A 25,953-nucleotide genomic window follows, 5' to 3' on the forward strand; every position below is an offset into this window, starting at 1 on the left:
AAACCAAATCTGTTTTGGTTTTGTGCATAATTTATATCAAAATCACTTTTTCTGGTTTAACCTAACAAATTAACCAACTGTTAGCTCAAAATTGCTTTCTCTGGAGTGGAATCCGAGATAAACATATGGCTTCTCATGGTTTATGGTTTCTATTATTTACATTAAATAATCATAATGTCAAATGAACACTTTTCAAAATATCTTATAATTCACCATGACATTAATAAAATGACATTTAAAAAAAAAACAGTCACTTTCTACATCAACATACATAAATACCAGTCAGATTACGCTCAGAAAATAAGTCCATCCTCAAAACAAAAACAAAAAACATCAAAAAAGCAACAGAAACTCCATATAAATGGCAATACTGTAACAAACGGTAGTGTTTTCAGTGTTTCCTTCTCTTAATTGCATTACCTTATAGTGTCTCACCAGGAGCATCCTATATTTTAATGTTTAAAATTTCCATTGCAAGTTTTGTTCAACAGATCTCATATATCTGGCTAAACATGACCCATCGCTGAAATAAAAATGAAAATTCTGCAGCAACCCAGCTTGGGTAATACATTTCACTGATCAATGGAAGCAAAATATTAGCACACTGTTAATACATGCTGTAAGTTTTACTACAAAAATTTAAGTAATATGAAATATTCAACGGTTGTTGAAACTAAAGTAGTATAAGGAGGGAGACCCAAAAAAAAAAATAAATAAATAAAAAAGTACTATCCTTCATTTACTACACAATGTGAAAAAAAATTAAGTTTCTGGGCCCTTATTAATAATAAGCTTATTCATTCATATATGTATATATACACACAACTGCAGCACTAAAGATTAATGGCCTAAACTCAAATTCAATCCTAAATTGAATACAAAAAGAGTGAGGATTCTGTCACGCAGTTATATTAATGTCTGGTCAAGGCAAAGTTAGTAAAGGCATGTAATTAATGCAAACAAAAAGGATGTGTGACCATAAGCTGTCGATTGACAGTCTGAAATGCATCTTCAGTCTGAATGAATATGTATAAAAATAAGCCAATGGCTCACCATGAAACAGACCTATTGACTATATTCAAATCTGCTATATTACAGGAAGCATCGACCAATCACAGCCATGACAAAATACCAGTAACAAAAGCATTACAACTACATTTTTTACAACATCTGTGCCCGTTTTTTGCAGACAATCAAAGATTTGCACATTCAAGTGGACATGTTGCACCGTGTCTTGGTTTGGATGGCAGTTCAGATTGTCACACGAGGATATAAAGCACATTGGTTCAGCTGCAAAGACAACTTTTTCACTGGTCGATATGTCATGCTGAGGTCATCAGCTTGTCCAGCTGATTTCAGTAGTGTATATGGGGCAAAAGGATGCAGCAACAAAGCAGGGAGATACTAGTAGTGCATTGCATAAAGGTTGCTGCCTTAAGTCAATATGGAGATTTTTAGGAGTGATAAACAAGTAAACAACATCTAATAATTAATTACAGTATATGTACAATTTCTGTTTCCTATGATTTACCTTTTTCATCTCCTGTAATAAATACAACCCTTTTGAAACCCTCAACAGAGCAAACCAAAATGAAAATTGTCATCATTTACTCACCCTTCATATTGTTCAAAACCAGCGTAACGCAAAATAAAATATTTTGAAAAATGTTTCTGTGCTTTTTCGTCCATACAATTAAAGTCAATGGGGTCCAAAATTGTTTGGTTAAAAAGTCTGTGGGGTCCAATGTTGTTTGGTTTTGGACCCCACAGACTTTCATTGCATGGACAAAAACAGTTCTTCAAAAAAATCTTCTTGTGTGTTGCGCAGAAGAAAGTCATACATGTTTGGAACGACATGGTGTGTAAATGATCACAAAATTTAAATTTTTTCGGTGGACTATCCCCTTTAACATTTCTGCAACTTCCTTTTTCCTTCCTGTTCTCTCTCATTAAAACTCTCTTGATTGTTTTTTACTTTTCAGTCACTTTTTCCTACTCAATTCCCATATGTTCTCTTCACATAGCCATGGTGGTTAGATGCTGATGGCCCAGCAAGCCTTTTCGGCCAACCCCGGCGCCGGGATGTGTTCCTGCTCCTCCGTGTCCACAGTACTCCTGCAAATTCTGCCGTAAAGTGACGAGCGCCGAACCCAAGCAAGCCCGGTTGGGAGCAAGGATGCCACCTGGCAACTGTATGAGCACAGTGGCCACCCCTGCCATCCCGTCGTCTGTGGGCTCCAGAGTGATTGGCCCAACTTTGAAGGATGAGTATGAAAATCCCATGAGCTGGGATAGGAAGGGGTCGGAGCGGCAGAAATGCTGGTAGCTGCCGTGTGAGGACGGATGATGGTGGTGGTGATGCGAGGTCGGGTTGGCCGTAGAGCTCGGTGCGTAGTGGTGAGCATTCAGGTAGTGCAGGGGAAGGTGCTGCCCGTTGTTGCCTCCGCTCAGAGCGAGATGGTGGTGGTGGTGGTGAGTAACAGTGCCTGTGCCGGGGTCATGTTTGTAGGACAGAGCCCCGGGTCGTCCCCTCTGACCCATCACCATGCCACCAAGCTTGCCTGTCCGGACGTGGGCCAGGGACACAGTGCTGCCCCCTCCGGCCGAGGGTAAGTAAACCAGCTGCGGCTCCTCAGGCTCTAGGTAGACGGTGAGTTTAGCGAATGGGCGAGAGGCCATCTTGGTCATCTCTTGAATGTGGCGTCGCTGCTCACGGCGGAAGTCTAAGAACTGCTTGACTTTCCAGAGCAGCACACAGACGGACAGGAAGAGGAAGAAGCAGGAGAAGAAGACGGAGAAAAAGACAAAGAGGTCAATGTGGGCCTGGTCCTGTCGTAGAAAGAGGAGGCCTTGGGACTCTCCGTTATGGGTATCCGTGCCCACACTATGCAGGGCAATATAGAAGCGGCTGGACTTGAGAGAGTGCACTTCGTGCGGGAAGGTGATCACCACACGGTCCCGTACGCCGCGTACAATCAACACCGTCTGTGGCTTCCATACGGTGATGTAGGTTATGAGACCTTCAGTTCGTTCTTCCCGTAGCTCACGTTCTGTCCCATGCGACTTTGTGGACTGTAGTGTGCCGAGTAATGCTGATGAGGAGTTCGCAAACACCTTCATGGGTGACGGTGGGGCGAGAGGAACCTCCTTTTCTCCCCGCGAAGTGGTCGCAGAGGTGGTCTCGTCCTCGATCTTGATGGTATGCACACCGGTCTGGCGGTCTACCTCCACAATGAAGGTGTCATGTGAGTTGGACACATAGACCTCAACCTCTCCAAACGTAACGTCGATGGTGACGCGGATATCCACATTAGTAAACTTGGGCTGGGCCGAAAAGAACACTGTGCGGCCCCTGAGCAGATTGCGGATGTTAGGCTCATGGAAGCAGTTGACCTGTGATGTGGGGTCGAAGCAGCATTCATTGTCCACATTGAACTGCCGATAGCATTGCCGCCCATTAACTGGATTGCCATTGAATGAATCTTTGCACTTTGCACACTGCAAGAAGCACAATTGGGATTATTTCATACAAGGTCTTATTTGTGAAATACAGGAAAATGTCATTGGTTGTATCGAACTGGCCATTACCTGTTGTCTGTAACACTCTTTACGGTCATTCTGTGGGCTGCTCAGACAGGATGAGGTTTCAGTGTTGTTCTGGCAGGGACAGCTAGTGCCATCATGTTCATTACAGGTGTCTGCATGGCCATTACACTGACATCTACAAACAAGCAACAGGAAAGAATGGAAAGACTGATGTCAGTTTAACTGGATCTTTCTACACCTGGGGACATTTTCTTATCTCTAACTTACTTGTAAAGCCAACTGCTATTTTTTCCAATTCTCTGTAAATACGTGCTAACTTTTGGCAGTCACGTTAAATAAAATATAGCATACTACCTCAGAACAATAAAAGTATGACAAACATCTAATGAAATAACAGAGCACAATTATAATCAATACTACTTTTCTGATGCACTCACTTCTCACACTTCCCTTGCAGCAGGAAGTAGCCACTGAGGCAGCTCTCACATTTATCCCCCACACTGCTGTTCTGACAGCTCACACACACAGCATTGTCCTCAGTAGGGCCCTCTGTAGCCCATTGTTCGATCTGAGAAGCAAAAGTATACAATGAATGACTCAGGCCCTGCAACAAAGAAAAGACCATTTCCAAAAAATTGCTTACACTCTCACGGTCCAGAGGATAGTCTTTTGGATTTTCCATTGCCCTCTGATGCTCCTCTTTGGACAGACATATGTCACTGTTTCCTCTGCAGAATTCACGACAGGGGCGACACATCCCACCTCCCACAGCTGAGCCCACAAACAAGGGCTTACACTTTTCACAGTGCTGACCCTAAAAGATAAGGAAGAGATAGAGGTGACCTATAGTCTTATAATAACACAAACATGGTATTACTCCTGTCATGCCCGTCTTCTTTTGAAGGAAATACTTTTCTGCAAGGACACATTAAATCATTAAATTGATTACAGTAAAGACTTTTATAATGTTACAAAATATCTCTTTTTCAAATTAATGCTGTTAGAACTCTTTTCATCAAAGAATCCTTAAAAATTATCACGGTTTCCAAAAAATATTAGCAGCACCACTTTTCAACTGTGATAATAATAAGAAATGTTGCTTAAGCACCAAATCTGCATATTAGAATGATTTCTGACAGATCATGAGACACTGAAGACTGGAATAATGCCTAGCATCACAGGCATGAATTATATTTTTAAATGTATTAAAACAGTAAACAGTTGTTTAAAAGTTGTTTTTACTGCTTTTTTTTCAAATAAACAGCGTTGTTGAGCATAAGAGACTTCTTTCAAAAAAAAAATCTACTTAAACAGTAGGTAATATATAAGGATATTTTCATGGCAAAAATAAAATAACAATATACAACAAAACGTCTCAGTACCTTTGTGTTATTCTTGCACTCTAGACAGGTGTCCAGATCTACTTAAACAGTAGGTAATATATAAGGATATTTTCATGGCAAAAATAAAATAACAATATACAACAAAACATCTCAGTACCTTTGTGTTATTCTTGCACTCTAGACAGGTGTCCAGCTGAGAGATGCTTTTACAGTTACTGTGTTTATTACAGCGGCACTGTGAGGAGCAGTTCTCTCCAACAAACCCAAAGTGACACTGACAGACTCCTGGGGACACACAGGTCCCATTAACACAGCCTTGAGCGCACACTGGCTCACACTGACCCGTCACACTGAAAAAGAGAGCGAGAGGAGAAAAACTACTTAGCCTTGGGGAGGTCAGTGATATTGTTTGAGAATGAAAGCTGTTAAATATACCTGCTGAGTACGTAGCCCTGTCTGCAGGTGCAGTGGTAGCCTTCAGGCAGATCATGGCAGTCCTGAGTGACGTTACAGTGGTGGTGTCCATTGGCACACTCGTCCTCCTCTGGGCAGTGCAGGAAGGACCAGCTACTGTTCCACTGTGGGCACAAAGCCACAATCACACCTGCAGAGTAGAAAGACAGTTACGTTTTAATTCCATAAAAAAAACAGATAAATGTGTGGGGCCTAACAGCTCAGAAGTTGTCTTGTCTGTATGTTGGATCAAAATAATAAGAGTACAAAAGTCGTGTTCTGGAAGTAAAAAAATCCCATTCATTTTTTTTGCAACTTTTCAATCAATTCCCATTCAATTGATTTCTGAACAATAACTTGCAGACTGGTAAAAACCGACCTACTAGGAGCTACAAGGTTGTTAATCGATGACTCATGCTTGTTGAAGCAGAGTTCTTGGTAAAAAAATAAAAAAATAAAAAAGTATTTTAATTTATATACTATTTCTAATTTCTTGCAGAATCATGGCTAATGTGTATATATATACATTAGCCATGATTCTGCAAGAAATTAGAAATATTATATAAATTTTACAATTATATAAATTATATAAAATATTATTTAAATATATGGGATTTTGCAATAAACGTAAAATGTACTGTTTTTAATTGGATTGTCGTTCGCAATGGGGTTGTGTACTGTTGCATTCTATAAATCTATCCGAGATGCTTGATTCTTATTGGACAATCATGGCAATGTGCACTCAGATAATTTTGTATATTGTATATTTAGTGTTAATAGCAACACACTAGTACTAATTTGTCTCTCATTTCACTCTGCAGTCTCTGTCCCTGTCATTTCTGCAATAATGAATAACTGATTGTACCCAAATGAAACCATCCAACAATTAGCCTTCTAAAAAGTTCCACTATTCATTACTTAATAATAAACTCAGTGTCATCATTTTTACATGATTCACTAGCTTAATCTGCAGAAAGATATTAAGACATGTACCATTCAGTCCTCCCTGAATACAGTGTCCTTCCCCGTTTCCACCACGGACAGCACACCAGCCACACTGTGGTCTGGAAATGCACTGGGAGCACTGAGAGAGCTGGAAACACTGGGGAGAGCAGGAATCTTCATCCGCAAGCAAACGGCCACACTGACCCGCCTCACAGCACAATGGAACAAAGGAGGGGCTCATACACTGGAGAAAAAAAAGAGGACAGGTGACAAGGTTACTGGTCGAACTTCTTTTAGAAAGTTTTCAAGTTGGAACAAACGTTATGAAAATGTTACCTGCTGCAGTGCCATGCTCCATACACAGCGCTGCCAACCTCCATCAGAGCCATGGGAGCTTAAACACTGGCTGCAGGTTTTGATTTCATGGCAGGGTTCAGGGCAAGGCATTGGTGGAGAGGACTCCACTTGCATGGGAGACACGTTAAGCAAGGCATAGCTGAAACACGTCCAGTCGTAAGTTGGGTTCACACTCAGGATACGCCTGGTCTCACCTGGACGTTTAAACCAAGAGTCAAAACATTAACACAAGCTGTTTTTGCTGGCCTTCATATAAAGAGATGTTTAAATTGGCAAAACTTTTGTGTTCTCCAAGAAACTCTGCATTGGCTCTAGGATTTGTTTCTTTGGGGAAGGCAACATTTCTGCAAGAGAATGCAAAAATGGTGATGGAAATGATATAAGGTGGGAGGAAAACCTATATTTCAAAATTTTTTCAAGCGAACACAAAGTTTCTCAGGGAGATTTGCAAGAGAATGCTAAAGTTTTGAGAACAAATACAAAAGCTTTGAAATATATTTTTTCCTTCAGCATGTCCCCTTAGGGGCTCCGCAGAATCATGCACATTGTGTGGCCACTCACCTGTGCGTTTGAACTGGCGTGTCCACATGCATTTCCCAGAAGCTGTGCATTTGGGGCAGTCAGAAGCCTCACAGCTGGTCTCAGTGCAGTTACTAGAGAGGAAGATCTCTCTCTGGTTTATCCTGCAGTCATGCTCCGATGTGCAACTTACTGAGCTGCTGATACATGCTCCCTCAGGACAGTTTGTGCACCACTTACACTGCAGAGCAGGCTGAAAGACGGAGAGAATTTCAGGTCATTTTTTAATTACAAGATCGGCTTTAACTAAGAAGTTTTAAACCTTTCCTATTGATCTTAGAAAGTTTGGCAATATGTGCACTACTGTTCAAAAGTTTGGGGTCAACTTTTTTAAAGATTTTTTTTTTTTAAAGAAATGATTTATTATTATTTTTTTCAGCAAGGACACATTAAAAGTGATCAAAAATCACAGTAAAAATCATGTGACACTGAAAACTGGAGTAATGGCTGCTGACAATACATCTTTGCCATCACAGAAATAAAAAAATAATTTTAAAATACATTAAAATAGAAAATAGTTATTTTAAACTGTTATAACACTTCACTATATTCCTGTTTTTGCTGTATTTTCTGATCAAATAAATGCAGCCTTGGTGAGCATAAAAGACTTTAAAAAAAAATTCACAAATGTCTTACGGACCACAGACTTTTGAACAATCCTGTACACAATATGATTTGTTTTCACTGGACATAAAAAGTCTAGTCAAATCTGTTTATTAGATACTGTTTGGCTATGTAGTGCATTTACTCTGCATATTAGCTCGGTCTTAAAATACTGCACAAATAGAGTACTTTGGATTGTGATGTGATGATCGTACCTGCATAGGGCTGGAAAATGTTTTAGGATGGCGGGCCAGACATTCGCTGCAGGTCTTGAGTCGGCGGCACTGATCAGGGGAACGAGGAGTAGGAGAACAGGTAGACTGTCCAATCGCACAACCCAATCTGTTAAAAAGAGAAGAAGAGATATTGTCATTTAGAAAAAAACTTTCTGGTACCCATAGTAGCCTACTGTGAATAAAGATGATACTAGTTCCTGTAGTACCTTTCTGCAGTGTCTGATGAAGCACAGGTACCTCTGCACCACACACAGCTACCAGTGCTGCTGTTACAGGACTCAGGGGTGGGCAGCAGGATGCAGGGGTCACTGGGCAAGGAAAGAGTCAAAAGTCGCCCCAGCATCACTCCATTAAAACCTCCAGACAGGAACAGGCGACCACCCCACCCAGTCATCGCCAAGGAAACTGAACGGTTTACAGGTTCACCCACCGAGGACACTAGAAAAATGGTACAAGAAAAGATCCACACCATTCTGTCAGTAAGCACAGACTAGTGTTTCCAAGTGCATAATTAATATACTGTATCCAGATATGTGTAACTGTTACCTGGCTGTATCCATGTGTTACAGCTGATCTGATAGAGAGAAACTGTGTTGCTGTAATCCTCTTCCCCCGTCCTGCCTCCAACAATTACCATGGTGTCCTTCACTAAAGCCGCCGCATGGAAGAAACGAGAGAGAGGCTGGAGAAAGAGATGATTTGTGTCATCTACCTGCCAAATTGTTTGTATATTCATCATTTTGACCACCATTTGTTTTTTTGTTTTTATAGTTACCTTGTTTCCCTGAGAGGGCACCAGTAAAGACCAAGTAAGATTGGGGTAATAAAGACTGTAAAGTTCTCCTGAAGGTTCTACAGCTTCAACGTGGAAACGGTAACCACCAAACACGTACACAGCATCAGTCTGTTCATGATAAACTGCTGAGTGGCCATAAAGACCTGAAAAGGTAAAAGAAAAAGAAGAACTGAATCAGGAATGTTACATTTGCCCATTATCAGTGAAGAATTCAGGATAGAAATATACCATTGAATAGTATTCAGAATTTGAGGTCAGTAAGATTTTGTGTGTGTGTGTGTGTGTGTTTTTGGAAGAAGTCTCTTATGTTTGCAGAGGCTGCATTAAGTTGATCAAAAATACTGTGAAAAACAATAACAATTGTGAAATATTATTACAATTGTCCAAGCAGAATTTTCAGCAACCATTACTCTAGTCTTCAGTGTCACATAATCCTTCAGAAATCATTCTAATATGCTGATTTGCTGCTCAAAAAACTTTGTTTTATTAATGTTGACAACAGAGATTGTGATTTTGTTTTATTTTTTAGGATTCTTTGATGAATAGGAATTATTTATTTGACAGAAATCTTTAATAACATTAAACGTCTCTACTGTCACTTGATTAATTTAATACATACTTGCTAAATAAAAGTGTTAATTAACTGTAGTGTATACTACAAAAGAAAACCTATTTTATTGTAAATAATTTCAATAAATAATTTCTTCTTGATGTGTACAGGAATTTAGCTTAAACATTAAGTGAACAAAAAAGGCAATTAAATAGTTAAGTGCAATTATTTCTAAGACAATTAATTGTCAGACAAAATTTCCCAACTGTGCTAGTCCTAAGTACAGAAAAAGTGCAGTGCTCCATCTCTACCTGTAGGGGGTGTTCCAGTGTGTGGCGCTATAGTCCAGTTCCCAGACTGAGGACTAAACTCCAGCAAATGATGATTAAAGCCATTCTCTGGTGAGTAACCTCCAATCAGCAGCACAGATGAGCCTCTTTGCACAGTTAGAGTGTGTCCAGCCACAGGGGGAAGCACTGAGCTCTAAACACAGTTGTCAGTTAACACTCTTAACACAGTTGAAGAGGAGCACAAGAGCACTGTGAGGATATTCAACACGTAATACCTTATACTGCTTCCACACCAGACTGCTGAGGTTCAGACACCATGTGTCATTTGCAACACCTTTCTTTGTGACCCCACCAACCACAAACATTAAACTGTGAGTGGCTGCTTGGGAGCCAGAAAATGGGTCATGATTATACACCAGAGCAGAAGCATGATGGTATCGGGACAGGGGCATTGAATTTTCCTCCACTGAACTGGTCAACATTTGAGTCCAGCGACGATCTGCCACGGAATACCTAGACCAATATATATAATCATTTCTTATAAAAATTTGTGTAACAAAACATTTACTTCAAGTAAAATGTGCAAGAATATACCTGTAAACATTTCCCAGGATGCCCTCTGAGAGTGAGAGGCCTCCATACATCCAAAGAGTGCCCTGTGGCCCAGACACCAGAGAGTGACCCATCCTCTGGAGGAACCTGTGTGCCTTATTCTGTGGGAGGAAATTAAACCGAAAACTGAGAGAGTTTGCAAGAACAGAGACTTTTTTTTCTATAGTCTTAAAGGAAAAAGTTAATCTAACCACAGACAGCTGAGTGTCAAGCAGTGTTTCCCAAACCAAGCTGTCCGAGTCGGAGAGAGAAGAACAGTCTGATCCAGCCCAGCCTTCTATACACACACACAGGCCAAGGGTCTGTAAACATATATGCAAACATGTAAGATGAGAACTGTGGGACATACCTAAATTGCATTTTAGTTAGCTTCTTATGCTCTTAAACAATTTAACTGGCTGCAATAAGAATGTCACACACCATGTTGCAAATGCCTCTGCCTTCCTCTGCTCCACAATTCCCTGGGCAGACAGGACGGTCACATTGTGGACCACCAAAACCATGGGGACATTCGCAGAGCCCGTTTACACACTGAGCTCCTGCCTGGCACTCGAGTGAGATGGCTGTACCCTCTCCAGAACTTCCATTTCCACATCGCTTCACCCAGAATGAGGCATTAAAACCCTGAGCACGTCCTGAGGTAACATTTGCCTCAAAATACACAGATAGCACCCCTACAGGAGAAGAAATCACATAATTTATAATGACAGTATATAAAACTATGTTGGCACGTTGAAAGTCATAGCTAACTGCTTCGTGTGTGATGAAAAACAAAATCATTCAGTCCTTAGTTTTGTCAAGTACCTGATGTAGCCTCAACAGTAACTGGCTCCATTCTCGTTGTGCCGCAAAATGCTCCAATAAGGTTGTGGTCAGAGTGCACAACACCGTTGCTGAGGAATCGTGGCAAGCCATCAAATACATAAACATATGAGTTCTGTTGGATAAAGAAATGCAAACATTTCTGGTCACAATATTGCTGGTAACTAAATTGTATATGCTGTTCTGACAGTAACTGACAGATTAATGATGTGGAATAATCTACTCACTGTGCACTGTGTATGTGAATCTGGGTGCCAGGTCAGGGCCACGGGTGGGCATGACTGCCCTGGCATGCATGGTGCCAAATCCTGGGACACAGAGAGGACCCACAGGCAATGAGAGAGCCCACCATGGCCACCGACTGCTCCATGCCACCCCAGAGAGGAGGAGAGGGAAAGGGGTACAGAAGAGGAAGAGGAAAGCAGAACAGAGCGACCTTGACACTGCCTGAAACAGGTGCCATTGTTCCTGGGAGAGAAATGTGAATTTCAATGTTACATATTGTATAAAAGATTAGGCCTAAAATCCCAAGTCAATGGGGACCGGCAACTATTTGGTTACCAACATTCTTCAAAATATCTTCTTTTGTGTTCCACAGAAAAAAGAAAGTCAAATAGGTTTGGTGCAACATGACGGAGAGCAAATTATGACAATTTTCAATCAAACAATAATCAGCAGACCCCCTAATGAAAACCCCTCGTTTACATCATATTTTCATCTGCCCTCAAATTTGAAGATACCTCCCTCACCAAATAAACAGAGCTCATTCTCAGACTTACCTGGGGTCTCCATAGTATCCGGGCAGGCAAGACTCACAGTGTGGGCCTTGGGTGTGGTGGGTACAGTAGCACTGGGCGGTCTGGTTATGGCAGAATCCTAATAGAGCATCACCATGGCCATTACACTGACAGGGAATGCAGCCTTCACCCCCTGCCAAAGCAGAGCCAAAACTACCAGGCTTGCAGTGCTCACAGTGTGGCCCTGTTGTCCAGTCTGAGAAGGGAAAGAAAAATATAGCTTAGTGCTAAAAAGATGGAGAAATAAGGGTAAATACACAGGTAGGATCTTTACCCTGGCACTGGTCACAGATCCCTGGAGCCGTAATACAAGTGCTGTGAAAGTTACATCCACAATCCACATCACACTCTACTCCGCTCAGCACCAGAGTGGCTGGATCAGAGGTCCAACCCAAAGAGCACTCGCACTCAAACCGAGGACTCCCGCTGCACCGGCCCTGGCGGCACTCATTATAACATCTTAAGAGAGAGCACAAACATTATTATAGGTTACAAGGATGTACTATGGTTATTCCTGAGCTGTAATAACTTCTGGAGGTTCTAAAGAAACACATCCACCCCTGCAATTAGTGTAACAGAAAATCTCACGTCTGGTTGCAGTGGTGAACTCCATCTCCTTGGAAGCCCCTCTCACAGTGACACTCGTAGGAGGTTGGGGTGTTGACGCAGGTAGCAGAGGGATGGCAGGTATGCAAGCCCAAGCGACACTCCTCCACATCCGGACAGGATGGGTAGGACCAAACGGCGTCTCCGTCTCCTTCCATCCCTTCCAGAAGCTCCAGCTCCAACTCCATCTCAAGCTCCATCAACCGAGGGGGCGATAAAGTTTGAGGCTCAGGGCTGATGGACGAAGGAAGAGATGTAAATCAAATAATTATCAAATGACACATTCATTTAGCCACTAGGTATAAAATGTTTTAATCTTACCTGCTGGCTTTCACTTCAGCTACAGCCATGCTGCAGTTAACAGCCAAGGGGTCGTCCATTCCACCCCAGTCACCTCTCAAACACCTGTGAAAAACCAGAGGGGCAGGAAGTAATATAATAATGAAAACATTGTGATCAGAAGACGTTTTCACCGAAGTTGATGGTTGTTTGGTGTATACACAGACACGTTCCTATCCTACCTGCCGATAGTGGGGTTGTTGTAGTCTCCACACCAGCCACACTGAAACGTCTGCAGACACTCTGAACAGGTTGCAAGAGCAGAGCACTGCTTACACTGAGGGACAGAGTGAACACTGGAGAGAGAAGATCAGAGAGGAAAATTTTCAAAAGCAATGACAAGCTATGCAGTATAATACAGCAAGCACTAATGAAGGAAAAGCAATTAAGAAAGAAAATTATTATTACTATTATACTGTAATTTATTATTACTTCAATTGTAATATATTAATATCTAATTCTGACAATTGGTGTTATAATAACAATAATAATATTACTAATAATAAATATAATTATTATAATTATAATTATATTCATATTGACTGGGTTCCAAAAGAACAACATTGTAAATGTAAAACAATGACACTAAAGTTCATGTTCATTGTTTGTTAATTTTGTGATGGTTTAAATTTTTAAAGAGGTCCCTCAGCCTGACTTAAATTATTTTCAATTATTCAGCCAGTTATTTACAGTTTAAACCGCACAAAGGAATCCTGTAAAATTCTGTCATCATTTACTCCCCCTCATGTCGTTCCTAACCTGTTTGACTTGCTTTCGTCTGTGGAACTTGAAAGATGATATGTTGGTAACCAAATCGTTTCAGTTCCCATTGACTTCCATTAAATTAACGAAAAAAAAAAATACAATTAAGTTAATGGGAAGCTAAACGGTTTGGTTACCAACATTCTTCAGAATATCTTTTTTATGTTCCATAGAAGAAAGAATGTCATACAGGTTTGGAATTACACGAGACAATTTTTATTTTTGGGTAAACTATCTAGTCTTTTTGTTTTGTTTTGTTTTCCTGGACATCTAAGCAGAAGCAAATATGAGATGTTAAAAGTGAGATGTTCAAACTGCAAATGCAATAGGAAAAAAGTATGCTTTTTTGGCCAAATCATGGCCTTACACCAGATAATTCAGCTTTCCTTTATATTTTATTCTTCAGCTGAGCAGTGTATCCAGTTTTAATTATTAAACACTTTTTTATTATTAAGTGTCTAGTGTATGTGAACTACATAGTGGATTTCATTAGCTTTTATCAGACAAATGACCTAAAATCCTAGCAGAAGCTGCACTAACCTACCTGTCATACCAGTCCCTGCACTCTCCATAGGGAAACTTTGTGAGGTACGCAGCAAAGTAGAAACAGGACTGAGCTGATTCACACCATGCACACTGACTGGAGTTAGACAAACATTCTCCACACGTCAACCTCCTGTTAGAGAAAGAGGATTGTAAATGAAAAAAGAACCAAAGTTGATATCTTTTTGAAGTCTTTCAGCCTATCAAATATTACATACACCAAATAATTCATAGACAAATTTATCACTTCAAACTCACTGGTTGCAAACTTTAGGACACACTCCTGATTCCCGGATAGACCCCTCCAATCTCCCACGGCGACTGCACAGATAATCTCCCTTCTTGCTGGAGTTGATCTGCCATTCACAGTAGGGGTCCTACAAACATTCAGACATGAGAGAAACTCCACTGCAGCCTCACAGAACATGAAAGTTGGTAAACAGACTGCATGCTGCTCTGGATCAAAACACTCATGGCAGTCTTTCAGACATGTTGATGTGAATGCAGTACCTGAGTGCAAGCGGCACAGTCTCTATACTCCTCACACAGTGTGCAATGCTGAGGGTTGAGCAGTAGGTGGCGCTCTTCTCCCTGCGAGTCTATGCAGGGCTGCTGATTGATGTCAGAGCGCAGAAAACACAGGTTCATGGTGGTACACCAGCCACACGACTGATCAGACAGACAGGCCGAACATGAGCGGTACTCTGAACACGAATTGGAGCGGAAGGGTTCGAGGAACAGGAAAGAAATCTCCTAGAAAACAATGAAAAAGAGCAATGAACAGCATTATATGATAATACCTAAATATTATAGCGCACTTAGAAAGTGTATAGGGCTGGAACTATATATAATAGTTCCATACTATAAATAAAATAATTAGTCAGGTTGTAATCATTTTGCTCATTGCATAATTTTTATCTTTTGTATAATTCATTATATAATTTTCTTAATATATAATAATTTTTTTATTTTCATAAAATATTTTTAATAAAAACATCAAATTAAATGAGACTTAATTAAACAACGATTACTACAGTTCTGCTGCTTTCAAACTGTTTCAAAGGTTTTTCTGAAATCACTTAATTATGAGAATTATGAAATTTCACTAGTATTACACTAGTTGGAGCCATAAAATTGTATAAAAATACAAAACAAATCATGCCTAATGAATAAAGGCACAATATGAATAAGAGTCTCCTTTTAAGTTGCTTTGTTAGGTAATAAACACTTACGCTGCCGCCAGGTAAAGCTGTGCGGTTCCAGGTAAGAGCCATCTCACTAGTCTGTCCTGATGCGGAGTTATTAAGGTAGCCCTCCGCCTGGATCAGGTACCAGTTTCCTCGTGTAAGATTCTGGAACAGACGGGAACCATCCGGCCGAGATAGCATACGGATCTCCTTCTCCTCCTGAGCGGACCACCTTCCCAGCACATCCGTCTGCATGGAAGAAAGGTTTAGAAGAGACTTAGCAAGTTACATGCCTCAAGACACTTCACACCATGACTTTCTTGTCTAAAACAGGAAACCTGATTTTTTGATATCCCATACCAGTTGAAGGGAGTTGGGTCCAGAAGCCATCTGAGCAGTAAAGTGGAGCTTCTGAATTCGAGCCCACATGGCAACAGTTTCCTGAGGTGGCGCTGCAGGAGGAGTGGCGCCCCATAAGGGATGAATGAAACCCCGAAACTGCAGTGTCACATCCATCTCTGTAGAGGGATTGAGGATGATGGAGGTACTGCGCAGGATAGATACCTATGAAGAAGAGTGCATGAGTATAAGAGAGAAAGAGAGCAGAGGCAGGGTGGGGTGCTCAGAGGAAGGGTTTACAGTAACAAATATTTTACAGAAGTAAAACAAAATCTGGATGTAGAAATTAAAGATTGAAAACTTATTACCAGGGTTATTATAGTAGTTTTAAACTAAAACCATAAAATAAACTTGTTACTTGACATAAAATTTGATTTATCTGGAAAAAAAAAAAATGTAAACTTTATTTCAGCTAACTAACTTGATGTACTAAAATATCAATTAATCAATTAATAAAAACTATATACACAGTGCAAACTAATAAAAATGACAAAAACAACAATACTACTAAACCTTCAGATAAAATTATAATGAAAACAAAATATAAAAACAAAAACTAATTCTAAACTTTAATACAAACTACAATAGCGTCTCGATGATACTAAAATAATACTGATTATTGTAAGTGAAGTCACAAGAAGAGGGTGTAAACATACAGAAACAAATTTTATTTATGGAGTAAAATGAATGATGCCTAGAGCAGTTACACAGAAGAGAGGAAGTGTCTGCAGAATAGAAGGTCATGAGAGCTCAGGATTGAACTTGTCGTACCTTGTCAGGCTGTGACTGATTGCGTGGATGCTGGAAGGTGAGCAGGTGCAGTCCCGGGACATAGTTCTCGGTGCGACAGGAGGGGAGGGAGGTGAGGAAACGCGTGCGCTCCCCCCACCAGCCGTACGCCCCAGAGATCTGGTCCACGCGGCATGCACTGCGCTCTGCCAGGGGTCAAAGTGCACAATATTTACTCATGATATGCCAAAGGATTACACACACACTCAGGTCACTTGACATTAAAGGGCACATAGCACAGATATTAACACAGCATGACTGCTAAAAGTCATCTACAAACACAAGGCACTCAGTAACACGTTATTTCACCGACTGTAAAAGTGTCTAGAAATAAAGAATTACTGAGCAGTGTGTGGTCACATATCTAAGTCGTTTTAACTATCGTGTTACAGTCTGCTCTCTCTCTCTTTACCTGAAACAGGCAAGCAGGACTCATTCTGCACACACCAGCCGAATACCCCAGAAACTCGTGGCAGAGAGTTTGGCACCCCACTGAACACCAGACACGACTGGCAGTCCGACAAAAAACGAGCCAGGCCCAGACATCCCGTGCTGCCACACTGTACACACACAAATTAGATGATGGACGGAGGGACACAAGTGAAAAAGCGAGCTAGCATCAGAGAGGCATTAGTGATCAAGAGCGAGCAAAATGCAAATGAAGGAGACTGGGGAAGATTTACCGGGTTGGTGGGCTGGTACTCCCGGCAGCGACCCTCACACCAACTGCATTCTGGATTCTTGAGGCACAAGCTTTCATCTGGAGCTTCAGCGCATACTGTGTCCTGTTAGAAAAACACACACACATACACAGTATGATTTTTAATACTTTTATTCAGAAAGGACGATTGATTAAAAGTGACAGTAAAACCATAATGTTACAAAAGCTTCCTGTTTCAAATAAATGCTGCTCTTTAGAACTTTCTATTCATCGAAGAATCCTGAAAAAAATGCATAATGGTTTCCACAAAAATATTAAGCAGTTTTCAACACTGATGATAAAAGTTTGAGCACCAAATCAGCATATTAGAATGATTTCTGAAGAAACATGTAACACTGAAGACTGGAGTAATGGCTGCTGAAAATGTAGCTTTTCCATGACAAGACTAAATTACATTTTAAAATATAAAATTATTAAAATAGAAAACAGTTATTTTGAACTGTAATAATATCTCACAATATTACTGTTTGTATTTTTGATTAAATAAATACACCCTTGGTGAGCATAAGAGACTTGTTTCAAAAACAAAACAAAAAACCTTTTGTGTGGAAAAAGCGTTATCTAAAGTTATTACCCTGTCTCCTGGGTCACTGCTTACAAACAGCGGTACTTTATAGGCCACAAGGTCACCACGGGCAACCCCACTGTAACCGCCAGCAACTAGAAGCACTCGTCCCTCCATGACAGCAGCAACATGGGAATATCGGCCCCTCACTGACCCACCTCCTATAAGAGCACAGAAAAAATTTCAGAGAACAAATAATATGCACAAATAATTTAAAAAGCTCCACATCCACTACTGAGGGCTACTGTAACTTTACATGTACACATATAATATTTATGAAAGTGAAAGTGACGTGACAAGTGGCCAAGTATGGTTACCCATACTAGGAATTAGTGCTCTGCATTTATCCCATCCAAACTTGTGGCTACACTTTTGAAGCACTGTATATTTTAACTGACGTCATTCACTTCCACTGTAATTGCCTCATTTCAACCCTGAATTTTTTTTAAAGAAAGGCAGGTCGAAAAAAAATATATATTTTTTGAGGTAATCAACTGCTGATTGAGCTAAACTTGGAACATTCATGTAGATCCTGGTAATGATGTAAATAACTGATTGATAAAGCACAGAAACAATAAAATGCTGTAGTACAGTTAGAAGAATCCCTCAGTGAAATGCACAATATTCTAGAGGGCTGAACTGAAGCATCATTATAGAATAATACCAACTTTGAGAAAAATGTCTTGCAAACCAAACGTAATGCCAAAAATCCTGACAGGCACTATGAGGGGTACCAAACCTATGTCAGCTTTTTACAACATTTACAAAAATAAATAAATACATTTTCTGAGGGCAGTTTTACTTCTCATCAATTCGTCTGTTTAAAAGCTGCAGGCCAGCAAATCTGCATTAGACACAAGGGAATTTACACAACAAATGACCTCTCAAGAGTAGGTCATAACAAGCCCCCAGTCAGACTGAAGCATCTTGAACATGAGTTCTTACAGGCTCTCCTGTTACTCGTGCAACAAATCCTCTGGGAATCATGGGTCATCAATTGCATACATCATCAAACTTCATCTCCTCTCTAAACACATCAAACAGATTCACTCCGTCTCTGACCATTAAATATACACTTACGCTGACTGAGGCTCTCTCCAACAGACACCCACTGATGGCAACCAAGATGAAAGAAAAAGATTTCCTCATCATAGCATTTTTCTTCCATGTAGTGGATATGAACATTCCCTCCTAAGAGAAAAACAGATCTCCATTAATTAATATCGCTATAAAAGTTTTCACATTAAATTCACTCAATGAAACTGCAGACACAATGAGGTTGGCTGTAGTTCTGCTATTATGTCAATGCGATTGCTACTTACCGTACACCACCATGTAGTTGCCGATGACGGTGGCAGAGTGGAATGCTCTCTCCCTTGGGCCAGTGGCAGGAAAACGTGAACGGAAGGACGTCCAAAACCGTTTCTCAACATGGAAAGCATCAGTTGAATTCACACGCACACTGAACCTGGTTGAGACAGGATTAAAAATGTAAACGTCAAAAAAAAAAAAAAAAAAAAAAAAAAAAAAAAAACCAAACAAAAAAAAATTCCCAAATTAGGCTACCGGCAATGAGTTTCAGCAATTTCTACCACTGGTCATACTAGTAGATAATGATTTCTGAGATCTTATTTTGAGTCTGAACAAATGTTCAGATAGATGGAGTGATATTGACAATATGTTCCTAAAACTTTTTTAAATTCTAACCTGCAGTTATAATTTAAGGGTTGTACAGAGCGCAGCGTCCTAATTTCACCAGGGAAATATTAACTAGATTACAGGTGACAATTATACTGAAAAAGTTCACACAAAAAAGCCAGACCAATGAACACTGTCAGATTCCAAGTAGCAGATTACAATCTTAAATTTATTCACATGATTTTTCCTTATGAACTACGCTACAGGAACACATTTCCAACTATGGTGTTTTCAAACACATTCCAACATATGTTTTAGGACCATTCAATGTAATTTTAAACAGCATTTCCAGCTGTCAGTCAAGTCAAGTCAAATTTATCTGTATAGTGCTTTTCACAATACACATTGTTTCAAAGCAATTTTGCAGAAAATCATGATGTTAATGTTTATAATATCTTCCTGCCTTACAGTCGAATCGTATTTAGCAGATTAGAGCTGGGCTATAATACAGTTTTGCGTTGATACAAGCAATCAAGCAGTTGAGATATGCTATATAGTATATACATAGAGCTCTACATGAGTATACTGTATGTATACAAATAAAAGTGCAATAAAAATGCAAATTAATGTGGACATTCTCATGTATCAAACTTTTTATAAAGAGCTGGGATATAACGGTTTACATTTTACAGTGATATAAACAAACACGCAGCGGCAATTTACTATATATTCAGCTTACACAACACACACAAGTGTACATACCTAGCTGTGGTAGGTCTGTGTCCCCCGTATACCAGCAGTGTTTTGGAAGGGGCATGGTAGACCATGCTGTGCCCTGCAGTAGCAGGTGGTTTTCCGCCTGTAGGCTGAACTGCTTCCCACACTCCATCCCACAACCGGAACCGGTACAGTGATGAGGAGAACATGTCCTCCTCTGTCCTTCCTGAAAAGACAGGTCGATCAATTATTCATTTTAGGGGACAGAGGCCAGGAAAGGAAAGAAGAGATGAATATGCTGATGATCTTTGCATGTGTTTTTAACAAAATGGCAATAATGGTCAAGTTGGTCTTTTTATATCCTCCACTAAAAAAATAATACAATTTACTCACCCCCAAAAACATATAGATAGTTGTCTACTATTGCTGCTGCATGATTTGCCAGCCTTGGTGCCCCTGGAGCATTTGATTGGCCTAGCTGCTGCCAGTCATCTTGCTGTGCATGGTACACCCAGACATCACTGGCCAATGAGTGGTTGGCAAGCTCACCGCCATAGATGACCATGTTGCCTTGCCATTCTACTGCTGTGTGGGAATGTCGAGGAGCCTGATACAAAGATATTATTATTTAGAGGATCATTAAAATGAAAACAGATCATTATAAATGCATAAGACAAAAAAAAGAGAAGAAGAATCTTACTGGACTATATAAATATGATCTCTGTTCCCAATTATTGGTCGAAAAATTGTAAACAACAAGGTCCTCCAGTGCTCTATTCAGATCAAACCCTGTAAATAAAGACCAAGGGTTGAAATAAATCACTCCACAAATGTACATTAAAGCTGAGGCTTTAAAATTGAGAGGAGGAGTAGTAGTTATTTATTTTTATTGCCATGTCAGCATCTAAGGCTATCTTCATGGCAAAAACTGAGGTGGAATAATACAAGAGTAACATAAACACAAAATAAAAACCAAACAAACACAAAAATACAGCAGTTAAAATTATACAAGATTCTGTAAATTAACATATGATTAAAAAAAATCTAAAATCTTTTCTGGTAAAATCTTACGAAATAAGTCTAAAATTCAGAGGAAAATTAACTTTTTACAAAGTGTATTTTTTTGTATTTTTTTTTAAGTTAATACCCATAAATAAGATATTAATTCAGTAATGTTTTTTTTTTTACATTTACAAAATGTATATTGCTATTCCATTTTGCTTTTCTAAGGTGGAAAAACTGTATATTGTTTGTACATAAAAATGTTTTGTGTCTGTATAAACAAAATAACAAAATGTTAATATTTTACAGATAATATTCGAGCAAACTTATTTAGCAGATTGATAGATTGATCATATAAAATAGAATTCTTTAATTTCTTTGTCCTTATAATATACAGTATTAAGCTTAATTTTTATCACACCGTATAAATGGGTTTTTATACATGAAAACATGTAAAATAGCTGCTCACATTCCAGATCATGATAAATAATTAATGATCAGTCAGTGATGGGAAAGGTTAACTGAAAAACCTCTATCTTACCTCCAAACATGTACATTGCTCCAGTGGAAGCCAGGTAAACCCCAGCAGAGGCGGTGCGAGGGGCTGCTTTAACATCACCTGGGCTCACCTCCCACCACTGCCCTGCGCCACTGTTGTCCCGGAGACCCAGCTGACAGTTCTGTCCCACAAAGCCAGGGCTGCAGATACAATGCTCACCCCTCTGCGATTTAAAAGAGGGAGTCAATAAGTGACATTAAAACAACAAAACAACTTTTTGTACCTAATTTATGCATGATGAAGAGCATCCCTTTTTGCCTACCTTATCACAATGACCATGGCCATGTTGTGTGCAGACCTGGGAACAGAGAGGGGTACTGCAGTCCATTCCTCCCCACCCTTGATGACACTGACAGCGGGCAGTAGCTACGTCACAGCGCCCGTGACCACCGCAGTCCCCAGGGCAAACTGAAAACGTGTAGGTGGCATTGAAGCCCAACAGGTTGTAGTTGGCGTCGCTGAAGAGATGGAGCAACATCTAGCAAATACCACAACAGAAGATGAACAAGTTATAATGACTGTGGGGAAAATAGGGACAGACTGTGAGCAAAAAGTCTATCAGTCGAGCTCTGACATAGTTTCTTATAACTCAGTCTTATTAAAATGGACACATGCTGAGAGAAATGAAAAAACCTAAGAATGAACTTCCTATCTTTACAATTTAATTGAATGAAGAGCGTTAAAGAAAGTGAGTGCATTTTGATTCCTTAAAAATAAGGCTCATAGGCTCAGTTGAACAGATGGTATAAACTGATACTTTTTGCCTCACCTTACCAGACTTGGCCTCAATTGGTTGTGGTAGAGTGGTGCCACTTAAACTTGCCAGTAGGGGGCTCTGGTAGGAATCACCATCATAGACAAACAGATAGTCATAGGTGCACTCCGTCTCCATAAACGTGAAGTTAAGCACAATGCGATGGTTTCTGCTGGGAGCTGAAGGAATACAGAAGAGTTCTCATTACAACCAGAAAAAACATACAAATGCTTGTCTCATTATCACCTTCAAGAGGTAGACATTTGTAATAAATATTCAAATTGAGAGAAGGGTCATGGTCACTCAGCTACTGAAATTGGTATTAGTAATAATTACTAATCAGGCCATCATTACTAATATCATGAGTATGCAGAAGATATCATTCAGCTCTCGAGTTATTAAAGCAGCAAATACTGAAATACCAAATACTGATTTGTCTAAAGAATTAAAGAGATAGTTCACCCAAAAATGAAAATTCTGACATCATTTACCAAACAGCTGACAGTTGCCACTGACTTCCATAGTATGGGGGAATAAAATACTATAGAAAGTCAATGGCTACAGTCAATTGTAAAAATGAAGCATGTCTGGATAAATTGTTCACAATAAGATCAATAACATGAATTTAAAAAAAAAAAGATACTCTCGTTTCATGTCGGCTTGGAATTACAAGCAAAATAGTCATTAATTTAAATCCTACTATATGCTAATGAAGCGTCTTTCATTCATCAGCCCTTTGTTTTTGTAATTTCTGACACCTACCCTTGATAAGCCACTCGCAGTTCCCATTCACAGAGTAGTTTCCCGGTCCATCTGTGACATATCCTGGGACACCCCGCAAAATCTGTCTTTGGCCCTTACAGTCTCCTGCCCAGGTAACAGGTATCAGAACCATCAAGACAGGCAGCAGGACAGTCGGGATGTGAGAAGTCATCCTGTTCTCCACCCACAAAGAGTAAAGTGAGAAAAAGATGGAGAAACTACTGGAGGGTGGTTGGACTTGCTCACAGTATGGAGACCTATAGAGAAAAAGAAAAAAACAATAATTGTGGAATTATCCACAAATAACACAAACAAAGCAAGCATATACATTCACCCTATAATACATAAAAAAAATAGTTTGACTGTATTTATGTTATTGCCTTTGTTTTATTTGTGGTGTCATCCTCCCTGACATGCACTCAGCACAGTTTAATGTTTTATAAGTTAATGCTCTCATTTTACAGATATCCAGGTAAACTAACAGAATGTTTAGATTTTTTCAATGAGTTTTCTAAAACATTTAGATATATTTATATAAACGTGTATTAATCTATTGTCATCTACAGGTTTCATCTTAGTACTTTGTCATAATATTGAGAGTTTTAGAAAGATGGTGAGAACTCATTATTAATAAAAACTAATTGTTTACCTGGATATCTGTAAAATGTGTTGCAGAAAGTTCAGAGTAATAACAACAATAACAGTTGACAAACTGTTTTTGATGACAAAGCAAATGGAACCTCATTCTAAAAAACCTACCGTATCATACTTGATACATTAATTTCTAAAACCTCTAAATTATCAACATGATCAAAAGTTTGCTGTAAAACTTGTTGTGCACAACCTTCTATATGCTTTTCGTTAATAATGTTATTTATACATTTCTCAATCATCACTGTATTGCGCTGTATTGCATCGCATTATATGTTTTGACCCCCAGGATTAAAACAACAGAGTTTTGATCATAAAACTAAATGAAGCCTTTAAATATAATCTTACTAAGACATATTGGGAGATAGAGTGACAAATTATATTTGTATGTATTTTAAGCAAGTAGTCTGCTATAATGTTATAAAAAACCTCTCTGATTTACAGGTCTCAGAATTTAATTTTATTTTTGGCCATATAAATAACAACATCTACACCCAACTGCATATTTTTGCTCAGTTTGAGCCTCTGAATTAAACTGATGTTTCTCCTCCTCGAAAAAATTATAAGCTCCATACTCTCACTATATCACGCAATATGAGCCAGAAAAGCATGATGTATCAAATATAATACAAAACATGAAAAACTTGAAAATAATTTATGGATTTTGTATAAAGGTTAAATAAACTTCCATTTTTAAAAGGATTTGGTCTAAAGGTTAAATAAATTTCCATTTAAAAAAGGAAAACAAGAGTAGATGAATAGATTATTTAATGTTAGGCTTTACAAGGTTAAACAGAATAAGATTGTTTTTATACATAATTTGTATTATCTATCATTAATGTTGTTGTTTTATGTTTATATTTTGTCTTGTCACTGACACGGAGTACAAACTGTAATTTCGTTGCCCTGTACAATGACAAAGCTTTCTTATCTAACCTTATCTTGTCAAAAAGACAACATCTGATGCAAAAGGCATGGTTGCAAAAACCCTTGTGAAAAATACTCGTCTTTGAAAAACTGCAATATACCCAACGCTGCTAAGTAGCACAAATCCTGTGAAGAAAAACACCACTTTCAACACCCAAACTCTTGAACTATTTCACACACAAAAAACACACACACACACAAAGTTACACAACATAAGAGCTAAAAGGGAAATTTGTCTTTTTAAACTAGTATGTCCAGAGGTTTAGCTGACACAAGCATCACTGTAACAGCAATGCCTAGCTAACGGTTTACTTTACTGTTAGCTGTTCTGTCATCATATTTAACCGACTGTGGTCCCTTGTTAAACTACATAATTACAATAATTCATATAGCAGTGTGCATCTGTCCATTGTCAGTTCAGCATTTACTGACTCGTATCAATCAAAGTGACATTTAAAACTGAGAACTGAGCCTTGGCTTTAGCTGAACAGGCTAACCGACTAGCCATGTTTATCCCACTAACGTTAGCAGTCGGAAAAAGCAAACCGTCTCCACTCATTTACTCACCAATTCCCGAGTCTTGGTCTCCATGTTTCTAAAGCATAGAGGTTTTCGTAACTTACATCCTGTATCAGGTATAATAATCAAAAGACGCGTTGAGCGACGCCCCAGTATCGCTGCGGCTATTGTTGTGCTGCGGTTGCTGAGCCCAGCGGCGGTTTAAAGCTCGAGACCACTGCGGAAGATGATGTGTGTGTGAGTGCGCTGCTGGAATCAAAGGCCTCGAGCTCCGCTCACAGGATGCCTTTATTTACAAAACATCTCTAGATGTTATCAAGAATAACGTGCGCGTCCTCTCTGTTACAACGTCTTGCTAAATCCAAGCAATAACTGTTACAACATCAGCCTTGTGCGTTTGTTCCCTGATATCCAAGACGCGTCTTGAATCATGCAGGGTAGTGATGCGCGGATGAGCTAAAACGTCACCCGAATCCGCAGCTTTAAATAAATGATCCACCCGCCAAACGCCCGCACCTGTATTTTTGTCTGATTTAGATAACCGCACCCGATCATCACATTAGGGTTCGTACGGTCATAAAAAA

At 39.5% G+C, this 25,953-nt stretch overlaps 1 protein-coding gene across 1 annotated transcript; it reads right to left on the reverse strand.

Moving 5' to 3' along the window:
- Positions 1 to 1,825: 1,825 nt before the first annotated feature.
- Positions 1,826 to 25,808, reverse strand: LOC107657710 (multiple epidermal growth factor-like domains protein 8). Its single transcript, XM_016445929.1, has 44 exons — positions 25,418 to 25,808; positions 23,273 to 23,529; positions 22,526 to 22,689; positions 22,019 to 22,234; positions 21,739 to 21,919; positions 20,896 to 20,984; positions 20,589 to 20,802; positions 20,241 to 20,421; positions 19,163 to 19,308; positions 18,921 to 19,031; positions 17,850 to 18,001; positions 17,238 to 17,339; positions 16,967 to 17,114; positions 16,537 to 16,700; positions 15,727 to 15,930; positions 15,412 to 15,615; positions 14,690 to 14,932; positions 14,438 to 14,556; positions 14,181 to 14,312; positions 13,057 to 13,170; positions 12,857 to 12,940; positions 12,518 to 12,769; positions 12,204 to 12,388; positions 11,912 to 12,125; positions 11,360 to 11,600; positions 11,115 to 11,247; positions 10,731 to 10,984; positions 10,502 to 10,612; positions 10,293 to 10,411; positions 9,974 to 10,211; positions 9,720 to 9,891; positions 8,838 to 9,001; positions 8,609 to 8,744; positions 8,269 to 8,500; positions 8,042 to 8,168; positions 7,206 to 7,416; positions 6,624 to 6,838; positions 6,336 to 6,531; positions 5,325 to 5,493; positions 5,047 to 5,239; positions 4,190 to 4,360; positions 3,984 to 4,114; positions 3,589 to 3,721; positions 1,826 to 3,498 (listed from the first exon to the last, which is right to left on the reverse strand). The coding sequence occupies exons 2-44, from the start codon at positions 23,442 to 23,444 to the stop codon at positions 2,017 to 2,019; spliced, it is 8,619 nt and encodes a 2,872-aa protein (XP_016301415.1). The 5' UTR covers positions 23,445 to 23,529; positions 25,418 to 25,808; the 3' UTR covers positions 1,826 to 2,016.
- Between the last annotated feature and the right edge of the window lie 145 nt (positions 25,809 to 25,953).

Source organism: Sinocyclocheilus anshuiensis, unplaced genomic scaffold (genome assembly GCF_001515605.1).
Source record: "Sinocyclocheilus anshuiensis isolate Anshui unplaced genomic scaffold, SAMN03320099.WGS_v1.1 scaffold43, whole genome shotgun sequence".
Taxonomy (NCBI): Eukaryota; Metazoa; Chordata; class Actinopteri; order Cypriniformes; family Cyprinidae; genus Sinocyclocheilus; species Sinocyclocheilus anshuiensis.